Raw genomic sequence first — 17,412 nt, 5'->3', positions numbered from 1 at the left:
CTGACAAATTTTTAATAGTAATGGAATAGTTTTTCAACTTTTTAATGTCACAAAATTTAGCAATTTTTTTTGATAAAACTTGCTTTTTTTCAAGTTTTTTTTAAAAATTTTTTTGTCGTTTTTTAGATTTCTTCAGCTTTTAGAGCCAAGGAACCTCCTCTAAGGTTTGACAATAGATTTCTGAATAATTTTTAGATTAATTGGAATGTCTTGCAGTATTTAAACATCACGAATTTTAGCATATTTTTGATATTTTTTTGCCATTTTTTCCAATTTATTAACATTTATGGTCATTATTCAGATTTTTTGAGCCTCAGTGTTCAAAAAAGCCTCCGTTAGGGTTTGATAATAAGTTGTTGAAAGTTTTCGTTGGTCATTGAGAAATTTTTACTTTTTAATATCAAGTTTCAGCAATTTGTTTTTTTTAATTTGCAATTTTTTGAAGTTTTCAATATTTTGTCATTTTTCAAGTTTCTCTAGCCTCAAGGGCCACGGAACTTCCTTTAGCGTTTGATAATATGTTACTGCATAGTTTATGGATGTAATGGAATGTTCTTCCAAGTTTTTAATATCACGTATTTAAGCAAATTTTAAAAATATTTGCAATTTCATGTTTTTGAATTTTTTCCTGGAACTGAGGCCCTGGGACCTCCTCCCAGGTTTGATAATAAGCTGCTGCATAGTTTCTAGAGTTAATGGGATTGTGATCAAAATTGTTTTGACTCAATTTTTGGTAATAATTAAAAACTTTAAAACTTTTAGTTTTAAAGTTATAAAATTTAAACTTTTCAGATTTTGGGAAAATTTTTATGTTCCAAGCGTGTGGATCTTTATGAGCTAGTGAAACTATTTCAGGCTTGAAACAGGGATACTGGATAGTCGCTTGAAACAGAGACAATGAAATGGTTATTAAGATATTAATGTCTTGAATTTTAGCAAGAATTTGTTAAAATTTGCAATTTTCAACTTTTTTCAATATTTGTCCTTTTCTGAGTTTAACGACCACTACTGGCCAACGAAACTTTTCAAGTCTCGCAGATGGTTACCTGACAGAAATGTCAAGGCAATAGATGGTTGGCGGAGTTCAAAACTTTTTTTAAATTTTGCCTTTTTCAGTTTTCTATCTGATTTAATTATTAACAAGGCTAGAAAACTAAAAGTTGCAGTGTCGAATCCAATCATGGAAGATATTGCTGTCTTCTTCTTTTTCTTTCTGTTGGGGTTCCTTTCCTTCTCTTTCTCGTTCACGTTTTATCTCTCTCTCTCTCTGTATTTTTTGTTGATTCCGCACTTCAGCTGCTGTTTTGTGGCGTAATGTCGCCATCTCTGATCCTCATTATCAATGAGTTATAATTAAAATTTTTTTTATCATAAATGATATAACAGGCACTTTTAGGAAACCATTGTTAAATGCTCTCAAAAGCAATTTGTAACAAATATATTAATCTTGTTTGTCTTTTCATGCAATTTTTCGCTTGGCTGAGTTTTCGTCTGACTCATTTGACTTTCGTATTCAGAAACGGGATAAAGAGGTAGCGACCTTAGGACACTAAACCGTGGCTAGCTGTTGACGAAGCCAACCGCTCGCCGGTTGTTTGAGAGCAATTCGCCCGACGCTATTCGGTTATGTTCATCCTTGTTGAAGTGAAATTGGCGTGATGATTTTTGCCACGACGAGACACCCGGTAGAGGAAAAAGCCAATGGTTTTGTGGCGTGAAATTAAATTGCTACAACTTTTAAGTAGTGAGAAAACGTTTTGCTTTCTTTCGATCACGTGTTGTCGCCGTCAGCCCCTCAACGGCTCTTATTTAAGCGCTCTCCTTTCGAATTCGCATTAGTTTTTTGCAGTTTCATCTAAGTCATCACTTGCACGTCAGACTGTCATTGGAGATACTGCTAGCTGTTGTTATTATTAATTCTATTAACTTTCATTCTAGAAGCTGAACCTATCTATATTCTCTACTTTTAATTAAATATATATATACTTTTTAATGTATGACATCATAAGGCAACATGTTTAAGCGACAAATTTTTGCATGCTTAATGGGCCTCTCAAAGCGCATGTTTTAAGACCTGCATTGAGCAGCATGGTTAAAAAGACACATGGTAGAGGTCAATGACCTAAAAAAACTCAAAAGCAAAAAAGGTAGATGGGTGGGAATCGAACCCGGGCCAAAAGGTTGATAGTCTGGAGCAGTTACGACCGGGCTATATGGGCTTGCGATTATGCTCGCCCATATAAGGGTTTTAGGGTCCTAGGTAAAGTCTGTTTTGTGCGTTTTTGTAGGTAAGTGTGCCTGAGTGAGCGTGTATGCGCGTGTGTGCTTGCGTGAGTGTGTTTGTGTGTGTGCGTCTGTATGTGCTTTCGTGCGTGTAGGGGAATAAGGTTAGTCGACATTTTGGGGTTCTGTTCTTAAACGACGTGAATTTTGTTTGTTTAAATTTCATTGCATTCAAATGAAACAATCATTATGATCGCGCGTGTGTCCTTTTCCGTCTCATGATTTTTCAGAGGTTTGAAACACTTATTGTAAACGTTTGAGCCTTTTTATCCTTTTTTTTTTTACTTGAACTATTCTAAAACGTTTTCATTTCAGTTCGTGGCTATTTTATTCACGCTAGTCTTATTGATTTTTTACTTGACCTAAATTACTGTTATTGAGAAACTAAGTTGCCTTATAAAAGTAAACGCTACTGTAATTTAGAGATTCTAGGCGGCAGATGGCCGAGTGGTAAGTGCTAGTTCTTGTGTCTAGGGCGCAGGACAGCAAGAGTTTGAATCCTGCACTGGCCTGATTGCTTTTGCACAGAACAAGTCTCTTTGCTACCGCCCGCTGGGAATTCGACTGCCCCACATGTCATTCGAGAGCAGTCTTTCCGATGATTCTCGGTTTATGCTTTTTTGGCAACCTGTCGATTTTCAACTTCTTTTTTATTCGTGCTTTCTCTCCTCTGTTTCGCTCTTTCTCTTGCCTCCCTTTCTCTATATTTCTATCCCTTTTCCTCTCTTCTTTTTTCGGCTATTCTGTCAATTTCATTTTTCTTTCCTCCTTATTATCTATCCTTTCTTTCATCATTTTCACAACCTCGAAATCTCAACAAATTTTAAAAGAATTTTGTAATCTTTCTTTCTTCCATTTCTCTCTTTCTCTCTCTCTCTCTTTCTTTGTTCTCGCTCTCTCTCTCTCCGTTTTTCTTTTTTTCCTCTAATTTCTCTCTCTATTTTCCTCTCTCTCTCTCCCTCTCTCTGTCTTTCCCTCATTCTCTCTCTCTCTGTGTCTGTCTCTTTCTTCATTTCTCTCTTTTTCTCTCCTTGCGCTTGATTTCTCTCTCGCGCTCTCTTCTTTTTCTATCTCTATCTCTCCTTCTTGTTTTGTCTCTAATTCTTTTTCTCTCTCTATCTCTCCCCTTCTAACTTTCTCTCCCTCTCCATCTCGTCTCTATCTCTTTCATCGTTTCTCTCTCTCCTTTCGCGTGAATTCACTTTCCTTCCTTTTCGCTCTCTCTCTCTCTCTCTCTCTCTCTCTCTCTCTCTCTCTCTCTCTCTCTCTCCCTCTCTTCCGCCCTCTTTTTCCTTTCTTTTTTTCTTTCGTTTTCTCTCTTTTCTCTCTCACTCTATCTATCTCTTTCTCTCTCTTTATCTATCTCTCCCTCTATCTCTCGCCCCCACGCTTTATCTCTATCGCAATTTCTCCCTCTGTCTTTTTTTCTTTATCTCTGTCTCTTTCTTTCCTCTCCATCTCGACCTCTCTCCCTCTCCCTCTCTCTGTCTGTCTGTCTCTCTCTCTCTCTGTCTGTCTGTCTCTCTCTCTCTCTCTCTCTCTCTACCCAACATTCTTTTTATCTGTCCCTCTACCTTTTTCGCTCTTTCTCTCTCTCCCATTCTCCGCCTTCTCTCTCTATTCTCTGTTCCCCTTTTCTCTTGATCTCATTCTCTGTCTTTTTGTCTCGCCTTCTATGTTTCTCTTTCGTCCTCTTTCTGGCTTCTTTTCTTTTGTTATTGTGCCCTCTGTCCTTTTCTTTTTGTTCTCCATTTCCTTTTCCGTTTTTTTTCTGCTTCGTTCTCTTTTTATTAGATCTCTCTCTCTCTCTCTCTCTCTCTCTCTCCCTCCTCTCTCTCTCTCTCCTCTCTCTCTCTCTCTCTCTCTCTCTGTTGGTTTTTCTTTCTTTTCCTTTCTCCCCTTCTCTTTAATTGATTTTCGTCCTCTTTAGCTCTATATCTTTCTCTCTTTCTTTCTTTTTCCTTCTCACTCTCCCTTTCCTCCCCTATTTCTCTCTAGCCTACACTTCCTGAATCCTTCTCTCTGTTTTCGTTCTCTGCGTATTTTCCCTGTCTGTCTATCTCTCTCTCTCTCATATCTCTCTCTCTCTCTCTCTCTCTCTCTCTCTCTCTCTCTCTCTCTCTCTGTTGCGTTCTCTCACACTCTACTCTCTTTTCCTCTCTCTTTCTCAGCTTTCTCTTTTTCTCTGTTTCACTTTGTTTGGCTATATATATATATATATATATATATCTTTTATATTAAACGTATTTAGCAATTGAGCGCAAAGATTAGCTTCTCGACTATCTCTCATGTTGCGTAATTCCTTAATCATGAAGAGTAATTCTTGCGATTTGAGACGCGCCATATCGTGACACTGAAGCTCCTAATCTGCTAATTTTTGCGCTCATTGAGCTTGCGTCATAGCAAAATTTAAGCGAGCTGAATTTTCATTGACAAAAAGTTTGTTCTTGTAGAAAGTGCAATAGAAGCGCAAAGCGTATGATATAGGACCTATGGCTGATAAGCGAGGTTCGGGGGTTGGTGCTGAAAACGGCTTCTACTTGTCGTTGACCTTCAACCTGTCGTCTTTTTCTTTCTACCTGTCTTTATTGTTTTTTCATTCTCTTTAACTCTTTTCTATCTTTCTGTTGTAATATTTATTTCTTCCTTCCATCTAAGGATATATTCTACTACATATTAATTGTATCTCGAAGGCTATGTCAACATGTTAAAGCTCCAAATATTCCCATTTTTAATGCTTCTTAAACATGCCGCCTTACGTAGGACTTGCGTTTTGAGTCGCGCTCCTTAAACGTACAGTGTAGCAAATATAAAAAGTAGTTGAACAAAAAAATTGCAGACGCAAAAATAACAAGCATTGGTGATGTAACAGGTAAAACCAATGTCTATTAATAGAGGGGTATGGGTTCGAGACCGAGTTGATGCGAATCAGTATTCTCAAATTCTCTATAACTTTTCCTTCAAATGATTCCTTGTGATACTTTTGTGGGCCTGCTAGTTATGTATAATTTTTGTGTCTATTTGAAACTGCACACCAAAATAGAACACCTTTCAACACTGGAGACAAATTCTGACATTTATTTATCTTTTTCTGTTTGAATCCCGATGTGCTTCAAGCGGGCCAGCGGCGTCTATTTTCTGGCAATATTCCGGCTGTTTCAACTTAAGGTAGCAAATCAATTAATAATGTTACAGAAAATCCGCTGTGACTCGTTTTTTATGAAATTTTTCCGGCGCTTTCTTGAGAGAATCCGCGTTTTTTTCTGGAGCTTTCTTGCGCTCGCTTGAGCGATCTGACTTCCCGATTCACTTATTCACGTTTCAATTCTTTTTTTGGCGCGATCAAGATTGCTCCCATTCGGAAGTTAATTCTGTTGCTAAGATAAAGACGATTGCCACCAAGGAGAATCAGATCAAATTAAATGAGTGGTAAGATCTCATACTTGCAGCAGCAGAGCGTGGGTTCCTACCCTCCGGTGGCGCTAATTTTGCAGCCACAAAAAGCTCTCCCTCGTGAATTAAATTGCCCCAGCTCTTTCGATAGAAATTTGTGCGTTATTGGTCGTTATATGTTTATTAATAGCAGCGAAGCCATTTCGAGGCTCTTATTGTTCTCATTGTTTTTTTTAAATTTGCGCCATTTTTATTTTATCCAGCAATCTATCAAGATGAGCGTTCGCTGCTTTCCAAATAACTTAAGCTAACCTTAATGGGAGCGGCTGGGGGTCACTAAAAATAGTCTGTCTAATTTGAGTTTGTTTGAGTGAAATTTTCGGAATCAATACATAAGTCAGACAATTTTTAAATCAAGTTAGGCCATCGAGAATATGGTTGAAAAACCATTTTCGATCTCAGCGTTTGAGGTCTTATTTTCGTTGTTGATATTTTGTTACTTGTCTGCGTAGCGATAGCAGCTAGTTTTTTTGCCAATCGTCAAGCTATAGTTTTTAATTCTTATTTTTTGTTTGTTTTCAACGATTAAATCTTGTAGCAATTTTTTTCTGAAGCTCATAAGTTTTCAGCTGATTAATATTTGCCTGATTAAGGAATTTTTCTGTTCAATTTCGGCTCTGAAGTTGGATTTAAATTGGACATCATTGAATTGAAATTGATTACAAGTGTTCATCAGATTTAGTCCTCAATTTGGACTTCATATCTAGAGCAAAGAGCAGTTCTCATCTAGTTGTAGACCAAAGAAATTTGCGATAAGTTCTCATGCGTTTATTGAAAGTTCATTGAAATAGATTTGGGTTTTTTAAAGAATTTCTTACACATTACAGGTACATGCCTAAGTTGTCATATTTTTCACATCAGCAGGTCTGTGGACACTTCAATTGAAATTAATGTGCAATAAATAAAGATAAGAGATATATGATTTCTAATGTTTTGAATGTGTTAAGATATTTAATGTTTGGAGTAATATGTTTTGTGTTACAGGAGGGATCTTCCTGCATTCACACGTGGAAGCTCAATCTATCACAAGGACCATTTTTGCTACATGAAGATTTCTGCGTCAAATTCAGGAGAAAAGTTTGTACACATTTTTGATTATTATAGTGATTTACCTGTAAAGATTGGTGGTGAAAATTTTTCTCCAAGTACGCCGAAACTTTTTTGTTCAACTTTATAAAGCGACCACACAACTGACTGAAGAGAGTTGTGTGACAATTTCATTTACAGAGACTTAACAGAGCAAACTCAGGTACGATTTGTTCTTCTGTTCTTGAATAGCAATTGATCAGTGGCTGAGCTCACCTTAGTGTCTTCATTTGCGTAAAGATAATGGAAAATTTTGGCTCCAAATCGGTCCGAGTTTAGTTCGGGAAACACGTCGGCATTGCCAGCTTCGCCTCGGTCGTAATGACCTTGACTCCGATTTTAACATACATCTAGCACCTGCATAAAAAAATTAATCCTACTAAGTTTTTAAAAAGCCGCAGTTTTACATCATTTATCCCATGTTTGGTCCTGCTAGCGTCAAAAGGTGAGATAACACGCATTATTAACTCCCAGAGATCGTTTTGTAGAGTTACTGAGCACCCTTCAATTCTCATTGTGACAAAAATCGCCGCAAAGTTTGAAAATATTTCCTTTGTAATGTTTAAATCGAAGGCAAGATCAACAGTTTCGAAAAATTAATCCAAAAACAAATTCAAGAACAGATTCTTGAAAGTGTTTAATTGCTCTCAAACGAAGTTTGTAGCAATTATATTAGTCCTGTCGGTCTTTTTTTATGCGAGTTTTCGCTTGACCGATTTTTCGTCTGACGCTTTTGACTTTTCGTCTTTAAAAACGGGATAAACAGGTAGCGCCCAGCGGGCATTAAGTGCTCTTAGAGCCTTTCAGCTCTGTTTCAGCTCAAACTGTTTTGGAGACTTATACTTATGGTGTGAAGGGCGGCTCTTAGAGGTTGAGACACCCCCCCCCCCCCCTGTTGACCCCCCACTCCCACTATTGCCTCCACCCCCCACAGCGCTGTTGCCCCCCCCCAACCCAGTGTTGCCCCCCATCTGCCCTGCAACCCCCCCCCCCCCCGTAGCTAGCTACTGACTGTTTTGGAGACTTATACTTATGGTGTGAAGGGCGGTTCTTAGAGGTTGAAGTCACCCCCACTGTTGACCCCCCCCCTATTGCCCCCATCCCCCCCCCCCACCGCGCTAATGCCCCCGACCCCAGTGATGCCCCCAATCAACCCCCGGTGACACCCCCCCCCCCTCCCGTGGCTAGCTACTGACGAACAACCGGTTGCTAAAAACGCAAATTTTTACTATTTTGCAATTTTTTTCAAGCTTTTTGAAAATTTTTGACATTTTTTGATTTTTATCAGCTGTAGGTGTCAAAGAACCTCCTCTAGGGTTCGATAATAAGTTACTGCATTGTTTCTAGTTGTAATGGAATTGTCTCAACATTTTAACATCACGAATTTTAGCAATTTTTTGACAAAACGTGCAATTTTTTCAAATTTTTTGACATTATTTTCCTAATTGTCTTTCCAGACCCAGGGGCCAGGAAACATCCAAAGGGGCTCGATAATAAGTTACTGACATTTTTTTAATGGCCATGGAATAGTTCTTCAACTTTTTAATGTCACAAATTTTAGCAATTTTTTGATAAAGCTTGCAGTTTTTTTTAGATTTTTTAGCCGCGAGAGCCAAGGAACCTATTCTAGGGTTTGAAAATAGATTATTGAATAGTTTTTATCTTAAATAGAATGTCTTGTAAGATTTTAGCATCATGAATTTTAGCATATTTTTGATATTTTTCGCCATTTTTTTAAAGTTTTATTTAATGTTGTCATTTGTTAAGGTTTCTTTAGCCTCAAGGGCCACCGAACTTCCTCTAAGGTTTGATAATTTATTACTGCATAGTTTAAAAATGTAATGGAATGTTCTTCAATATTTTAAGATCACTAATTTAAGCAATTTTTTAAGATATTTGCAATTTTTTCATGTTTTTGAACTTTTTCCGGCAACAGAGGCCCTGGGACCTCCTCCAAGGTTTGATAATAAGCTGCTGCATATTTTCTGGGTTAATTGGATGGCGATCAACATTTTTTATGACTCATAGTTTTAGTAATTTTTGGATAAAATTTAAACTTTTCAAGTTTTTGGAAATTTTTTTGTTGGATCTTTATGCGCCTGTGAAACTATTTCAGGCTTGAAGCAGGGATACCGGATAGTCTCTTGAGACATTGAATTGGTTCTTATGATATTAATGTCTCGAATTTTAGCAAGATTTTGTTAAAATTTGCAAATTTTTCAGTATTTTTTGTCCTTTTCAGAGGTTAACGACCATTACTGGCAAACAAATTTTTTCAAGTCTCGCAGTTGGGTTACTTGACAGAAATTTCGATACAAAAAATGGTTTTTTTAAATTTTGCCTTCAGTTATTTTCTATATGATTTATTTATTAACAGGGTTGAAAAACTAGAAGTTGCAGTGTCGAATCCAATCATGGAAGATATTCCGGTCTCTTTCTCTCTATTTCTGTTAGGGTTCCTTTCCTTCTCTTTCTCGTTCACGTTTTCTCTCTCTCTCTCTCTCTCTCTCTCTCTTTGTTGATGCCGCTTTTCAGCTGCTGTTATGTAGCGTAATGTTATCATCTCGATCCTCATTATCAATGACTTATAGTTGAAATATTTTTTTTATCATAAATGATCTAACAGGTACTTTCTAGGAAACCATTGTTAATTGCTCTCAAAAGCAAATTGTAGCAGATATATTAATCCTGTTTGTATTTTATGCAATTTTTCGCTTGGCCGATTTTTCGTCTGGCCCATTTGACTTCCGTCTTCAGAAATGGGATAAAGAGGTAGTGCCCTCGGGTCACTAAACCGTGGCTAGCTGTTGACGAAGCCAACCGCTCGCCGGTCGTTTGAGAAGAATTCGACCGACGTTAGTCGGTTATGTTTCAAAACTTGGATGCATTTTCTTGAATATTTCTTCTGGAATATTCTGTTGATCGTTTGAGCGATTTGACATTTCTCCATGTAGCTCTCTCTCTCTCTCTCTCTCTCTCTCTCTCTCTCTCTCTCTCTCTCTTTGAGTCTTTGCAGTGAATGTATCACCAAAGCTGTTGTCGTAGCAGAACTTCAAGGTTGACGGGCAATTTGAACTCTGGTAGGTTTGCACCCTCGTCATCAGCGAAAAAGCGAGTGGTTTTGCTACAAGAATTGTCAATCCTATTTTTACCGATTGAGAAAACATTTTTTTTCAATTCTGATTTCTGTCAGTTTGCGGCAATTTGACCTGTCTTTGTTTCTAGTTTTTTTCTGTTTCTTCTAAATGACTATTCAGTTTCATTTCTAGTCATTTCGAAGTCTAATTTTTGGATTTGTCAATTAAAATTTTCTGATTGTTCGACTTGTTAGGCTATGTTATTTTTTCCGACGTCAAGATTTCTGTTCGGCATGTGATGTCTCCTCCACTTCAAATCAAGTTTTGTTCGTTCATGCAATTTTTACTGACATATATGCGTGACGTCATGTTTTCTTTTTGGCACATCTTTCATGAAAGCTAATATTTTGATAAAAATGACGTACCGCCGAATGCGTTTCCAATACTTAAAATAGTTAAAACCAGACTTAAGTCTAAATCAAGTTGAGACAGCGACACCACAGATCGTTTTTTCATGTTTGTTTTCTGGTTTTTGGATCTGGAAGTCGTTTATTGGTATTTTGGACTAGGAAGCTGTTGCAGCTGCTTCGTGGTAATATATCAGCTATGGTATAATGCTTGTCATTCTTTAATGCGTGAGACAAATTTTTGTTATTCAAATTAATGTCGTGGCGAATGAATCAATTATATAACAAAGTTTTCCGCTGCATTTCTAAGTTCTATTTTTATAGCTGCGAAGCTGTAATCTGAGAGGAGCTATTGCGGTGCTCTTAATTTTTTACAGTCCACGAATTGGATTGTATTGGTGCCCTGTCTTTTGTAAGATATATATTTTTCATGACTTTGCTTTTTCAAAACGAGATTAACAGGTACGGCCCAGTGGGTATTAAGTTCCATAGTGGCCCAAAGACGACGTTAGTAGTCTTTCAAGTGCTGGGAGTGGTGCAGCTACTGGGAACGCCTTAATTCAAGGTTAAAAGGTCTTTTTTTAATTAGTTTTCGAGCCCAAAATGGCGTAATTTTTCACGTTTTTTGTTATTTATTAATTTTTTGAGCCTCCAGGACCGAGTAGTTTGCTGTATAATTTATAGTCGCAATGCAATGCTTCCAACTTTTCCATTAGACAAATTTTTGCAATGTTTTCATAACATTTTTTTATTTTATTTTGAAAACTTCTTTTTGGAGTTTTCATGCCCAGTGGCCACAAAATCTTCTGGGACTTTATAATAGTTCACTGCATTATTTTTAGTAGCAATGGATGGCTTTTAACTTTTTAATGTCACAATTTTCAATGTTTGCTAAAATTTTCCTTTCAAGTTCTTGACGATGTTTTTTTTCAGTTTTTCGTGCCTCAGCGGCCACCTAGCCTCCTCCTGGGTTTGATAGTATGTTACTGACTAGTTTTAAGGGACAATGGAAAGTTTTTCAGCATTTTAACGTCGCGAATGTTGCAATTTTTTCAAATTTCTAAAATGTTTGTCACCTTCCTAGTTTATTGATCTTGATGAGCAAATTATTTAACTTTTTAGAGCTTCAGTTTGGGTTACTGGATGGCCTCTGACAAACAATGAAATGGTTCTGAAGAAATAAATATCGCAAATAATTTTCATTAAAATTTGCAAGTTCTCAAATTTTTTTGAATTTATTCATTTTCTGAGTTCTTGATCTTTACGGTCCAATGAAATTTGTTCAGGTCTTGCAGATGGGCAGATTCAAGAGACACAAAAATTGTTCTATATATCAAAATTAGGAAATTTTAAGTTCCATTTTCCGTCTTTGTCTTTATTCAGTTTTTCTCTTTTTCAGTTTTTCTATCTTTATTGGCCAATAAACCTCTTTCAAGGCTTGTGCGTTGGTTAATTTGTATAGTTATATAGATTAAACTTGACCTTCAGGGTAAAAGGTCCAAGGGTTGTAGCCATGATTATATTTTTGCTAAGTTCATTTGATTTTTTAGTTTCGCAAGATGAGATTGTTTTTTGTTTTGGCTGGCATTGTTCAATTGATCTGCTGGTGAAGTACAGTAATTATAAGTTTTTCATTCAATTCTTCGGATTGTATTTCACAACTTGTCCTGCTATGTTTTTTGTTTCGTCGCCTGACTCTCTTTTTCGTTTTATATTTGTTCACACAGCAAAGCTGAAAATGTCAAATTTTCTCTAAGACTTCCTATCACTAACGGTTTTTGCGCGCGTGACGTATTTCTCATTGTCTTTGGTCAGCGTTTTTAGCTCATTTGAGTGATTAGATTTTGATCATACTGTTGCCTCACTCAATAAAATGACTTTTGCACTTTAAAACTTTTAATTTGAATTAGTTTAAGGTCAAAGGAACTCGTATGTGCAATGAAGGTCCCCAATGAAAAGGCTTCTTTGCAATGAATTTTAACAAGCTGTAATAATTTATCGCTGAATGTTTTACCGTAGCTTTTTGAGCGGTGTCGATAACTTTGTCAATTTATATCTGGATCTGTTTCTATGTTATGCCATGTTTAGGAGTATTTTGATCGTGTTTATCATCAATGAAATCGCAGCATTTTTTGGCAATCTGCCAGCTGTGTTCTGAAATTATTCTTTTTAGCTCATATTTAGTATGAATTAGTGTCTAATTCAAGTTTCTCAATGGAGAGGCCTTGAAATGGAAGCATCATTGGCAGACATGCTTTATCGTCTTTTTCCTCTATCGACTTCTTTTTGCTAATGCGTAAATGCTGGGTAATTTTATAGTCTCTTCAGGCAATAAAATTGGTTGAGTTCTCTTATGGTGGTTACGGGGTTAAATTTTGCTGAAATTTGAGCTGACGTAATCTGCTGAGCTTTTAAGCAATGAGGCTTAGATAATCCTTTGTTGGTCTATTTAATGTGGATTGAAAGATATCAAGACTTAATCAGACGCATAATCAGGAAGGGAATCGACATTTAACCTTTTCTGATCTAGTTCGTTTCCTGTTATGGTCTTTCAAACTGCTCATCTGTTAATTTGACACTGTCTTGAAATGTTTCCGCATTAAGTTCTAATTAGCGTTCGATTTCCATATCTCAAATTGTGTACTAGGAAATATATTTTTGAACAAAGTGAAAATTGGAGTGCAATGTTGTGCTTTTTTTCAAATGAGCTTTGTTGCTGGATTGTGTCACGCACTGAAAAGAAACCATTAGCTATTAAAGGGGAAAGGAATAGTTTTGACAGATTTGTCTATGTAGATAAAAATAGATCTTCTTTTCGGAATGATATTGCACTCATTTTTGTAAGCTAAAGTCCTGCAAACAAAATTAGCATTAAATGCACGCAAGCATAGAACGAAAAACGTTTTGGTTTCTTCAAAGGGGTTGTGGGTGCTAGGACAACAGATCAAAAGACAACAGATCGAAAGCGAAAATTGGGACAATAGATCGAAAATTAAATTATTCAAGTTAACGTATTGGCCAATCAGATTTTTTTAAAAAATCTCAAACATGTAAATACGAATAACCCCAAGGTTAAAGTTACTTGTTGTAATATTATAAATCAAACATACTACATCTTTCCCTTGAATAACTAAACATAATAATAATAATAAAAAACTAAGGTTCAGTTTCTAGTTCTCGTGAATTATTTTATAAAAATAAACTTTTAAAGCCTTCAATTTTTTTGTCCATTGGAACTCGTTTGTGTCTTTTTTGCATCTCTTCCTTTAATTCTTTTTTAAATTTTCTCTTTGATTTTTCCTTTCTTAGAGCTCTTGGAAGTTTATTCCATTTCCGAACAAAGTTTCTTATAATTGAATTTTGACTCCATTTTGATTTACATTTTGTTGTGATAGAAAAAGCATATATACGATTATTAACTTTAATTTCAACGTCTCCGATTACTCTGAATTTTTTTTGGTCTTGTTTATTTGTTTGTTGGACAATATCGAAAAGTCTATTTAATGAAGTTTTTGCTATTTGAAGTTCTGCGGGAAGTATTTTATTTTCAAGAAGTAGTTTATGAGCACTGTCATGTTTTGTTCGAAAAAGCAAACTTTTATGCCCCATCTAATTTGTTTGTTTATTCTGTCAATTGAGTAGGACGGCAAACTTTGAAAAAATATTGCACTAAACTCTAAATGCGATAAAACAAGTGATCTAAAGAGATTTATTCGAGCCTTTAAAGGTATTTGATTGCGTACCAAATAAATTGATCTGATAGCTATAGCCATTTTACTGATCACTTTATTAAGTTGTTTTTGGTATGTCAAGAATAACACCTAAGTATCTGACTTCATCTGTTGGTTTCAATGAATGACTATTAAATTCAACGCAATTGACAGTTGGTAACTTCTCATTTTTGAAAACCATTATATCTGTTTTCCCTTCATTTAGTGTTAACTTGTTTTGTTTCATATTTTGTTCAGTTTCCATCAATATTTTTTTAGCCTTTGCTTCTAAACACTGTTCATTTTTTTTCATGACATAAAATTGCTGTGTCATCTGCAAATTGTAAAACATTCGAACTTTTCCCTATTTCCTCACCGAAGTCATTTACATAAAGTATGAATACTAGTGGTCCTAGTACAGTACCTTGTGGAACACCATGATTTATAATTGTCCAGTGGGATTCAACTAATCCGTTTCTAACACACTGTTTCCTGTTAATTAGAAACCAATTCAATAAGACTCTTGCGTTTTCTCCAAAACCATATTTTTCAATTTTTTGAATAAAAATGTCCTTACGCTAAATCCAAAAAGATTGTTAAGAATATATCTTTTTCTTCAACATAATGATTTATTTTCTCTGTCAGTGCAATTATTGTATTAAGACACGACTTTTGTTTTTGGAAAATAAATTGATTTTTGTTAATTATTTTTTTTATATCTAAATGTTCCGACATTTGCTCTAAGAGAAGTCTTTCAAAAATGTTTGCTAACGTTGGAGTGACCGATATTGGTCGATAGTTTTCAGGGTTATGCCTGTCTCCTTTTTATAGATGGGAGTGACACAGGCTTCTTTTAAAATTTCAGGGAATGTGTTTGCGTTTATACACTCATTAATAGCAAACTGTAAATGGGTTCCAATGGACAACTTACAATCTTTCAATGCCCAAGATGGTATATAACCTGGTCCAGCTGATTTTTGTGTTGGTAGTTTGTCAATAACTTTGTATAGTTCTCTTCTGGTTACCGGCCTGAAACTGAATTCATTTCCCTTAAAATTAAAAGAAGGCAACTTAGGAGCAATTATTTCACCCTTGTAAAGTCCAAGACGGGCAAAACAATTATTCAAACAGTTAGCAATTCTTTTTTTCATCTGATATTACATTATGGCCCTCTTTCAGCTTTGCAATTTTTTCTGTCTTTTGTTTGAGTTTTTTTTGTTCTTGATAAATTTCCATTGTTCTTTTGAAGTTGGGAGATTCTCGAAAAATTGTTTGGTATGATCGTCAGATGCTTTACGCAATTTTCTATTAACATTGTTTCTAAGTACTTTGTAACTGTTAAAGAGCTCTTGATTAGGATCTTTTTTCCATTCATTGAATACACGATGCTTTTCTTTAATGAGACTACGCAGTTCTTTTGATAGCCATTTTTTGTTCTCCTTTTTTGTTTTCACTTCTATATTCTTCAAAGGTGCGTGACTATTTAATACATTTTGGAAAATTTCAATAAATTTATGAAAAATTTCATTTGCACAAATGATTTTTTACATTAGTGACCAGTCTTGCAAAGCGATATCACGGTTAAACTTACTTCTTATGTATCTCTTTTTATCTCGCATTAAATATTCTGTATTTTGCTGCTTCCATTCTAATTTCAATGATGATTGATATACAATAGTGAAATGATCATTTTCAAGTATTGACTCTATTATATCTGTTTCAAAGATTTGATTTTTAGAAATAAAGCAGTGGTCGATTAAAGAAAATTTTTCTCCATTTGTCCATGTTGCTTTTTTTGTGTTTACATACTGAAGCCCATTATCTGCAATGAAGTTGTTTAGTAATTGTTTCTAGTAATATTTATGTTGTAATCTCCAAACAGGATTAGATTGTCAGTGCTAGAGTAAACATTTGAAATTTCTGATGTCATTTCATCAAGGAAGAATTTTGAAAGGTTTACGTTTGAACAATACGCCACATTTATGAGCAGTTTTTCTTTCAGAGGCTCAGTTACTTCTATCCATAGTGATTCAAAAAAACTCCGGTTGATGGTGTTCAAGTCATTTCGTATTTTGATTGAAAACTTCTTGGGTATCCATATGCCTACACCTCCCCCTCTTTCCAGTTCAGTCGATGATGATCTCGGCTGGTGAATAAATTGATGACTACTGCTCAAAAAAGAATCTGGAATAGTATTGTTCTTAAATCCATGTTTCGGTAACAGCTAGGAAAGACAACTGATCGAGAGTTGTCAAAAAATTTGATAACTTTTCGTATTTATTATTTAGGCTTCTACAATTCATTTACCAGAACTTGAGATTATCGTCTGTTCTGTTCTTTTCTTTGTAGTACTGGTCTAATGTTTTCAATTTTTCTATTTGAGCTGGGCCAGGGTTTGTTTCAATATCACCGCTTTTTTGCCGAATAATTGATATGACGGATAATAAATACGTAATGTTGATGAAACCGAACCCTAGTGAAAACAATTTATTATAATAAATCTGACAAAAATTGAATTTTGGTTTTTTAGTATGATTTGAGTGACTTTTGAAAAAGGCTACTTCCCCCCTTTACAAGCAAAGCCTATTATTAAAATCACAAACAAAACAGATGTTTTCTTCAAAAGAAACATTCAACGTTTCTATTAAAGAACTAAGAATTAAGTCACCCAAATGTATCAGAACTCATTCGGACTATTGAAGTTATTCCATCCCCTCTTGAATGCCAAAAAATTTCCATTTTGCTGTTTAGGACGCATTTGTCTCAATGATATATCGTTTGATGAACAGTTGTAGCCAATTTTTTTCATATGTTTCCGCAAAGTTGTAACTATTTGAGCGCTCATATATTATAAAGCATATAACATGTTCTGTTGTGATATTTTGTTCGGTTGTGATAGATTCATATCAAGTCCCACGGGCCGCTAAGGCATGGCCATGGCTCGCGAGGCTTGGCCATAATGTGGTAATTATATTGCAGCTCGCAAATAATGCTTAATTTCAACCAATAAGAATAAAGATTAATTTTCGATCTATTGTCCCAATTTTTCTGTTTTCGATCTGTTGTCCTTTCGATCTATTGCCCGGTCACCGGGGTTGTGATATCATTTAGTAGAATCACGCATTTTAAGATTGTGACTCAGAGAGAATTTGCGCTCGATTTTTTGCTGCCTTCAAAAAAAAGACAACGAAAATAGCTGTAATGAATTTTGCCTGCATAATTATAGCATTGTATTCAATTGTCATTTAATATATTCAAGCTTCAGAAGTAAAATGAAAATTATATTGAAAGGCTAAAATTAACGTTATTTATAACGGGGGTCTGTTATCATTCTTTTTGATTGTGCGATCATATCAACGAGGTTTTTCAGGGTAATTGAGGTCAAAGAGCTGAAAT

General features: G+C 35.5%; 2 protein-coding genes across 2 annotated transcripts in view; one reads left to right on the top strand and one right to left on the bottom strand.

Annotated features, from left to right (window-relative positions):
• The window catches only part of LOC142351580 (uncharacterized), a 462,469-nt gene that overhangs the window by 293,656 nt on the left and 151,401 nt on the right, over window positions 1–17,412 (bottom strand). The window lies entirely within an intron of this gene.
• The window catches only part of LOC142351856 (uncharacterized), a 218,000-nt gene that overhangs the window by 87,024 nt on the left and 113,564 nt on the right, over window positions 1–17,412 (top strand). Inside the window, exon 8 of the mRNA XM_075404088.1 lies at window positions 6,721–6,813. Coding sequence (XP_075260203.1) covers window positions 6,721–6,813 — 93 coding nt within the window. The remainder of the gene's footprint in view (window positions 1–6,720; window positions 6,814–17,412) is intronic.

This window comes from Convolutriloba macropyga, chromosome 13 (genome assembly GCF_964194025.1).
Source record: "Convolutriloba macropyga chromosome 13, txConMacr16.3, whole genome shotgun sequence".
Lineage (NCBI taxonomy): Eukaryota > Metazoa > Xenacoelomorpha > Acoela > Convolutidae > Convolutriloba > Convolutriloba macropyga.
The sequence above is the reverse complement of the archived record's forward strand: the minus strand, read 5'-3'. Positions and strand labels throughout refer to the sequence as shown.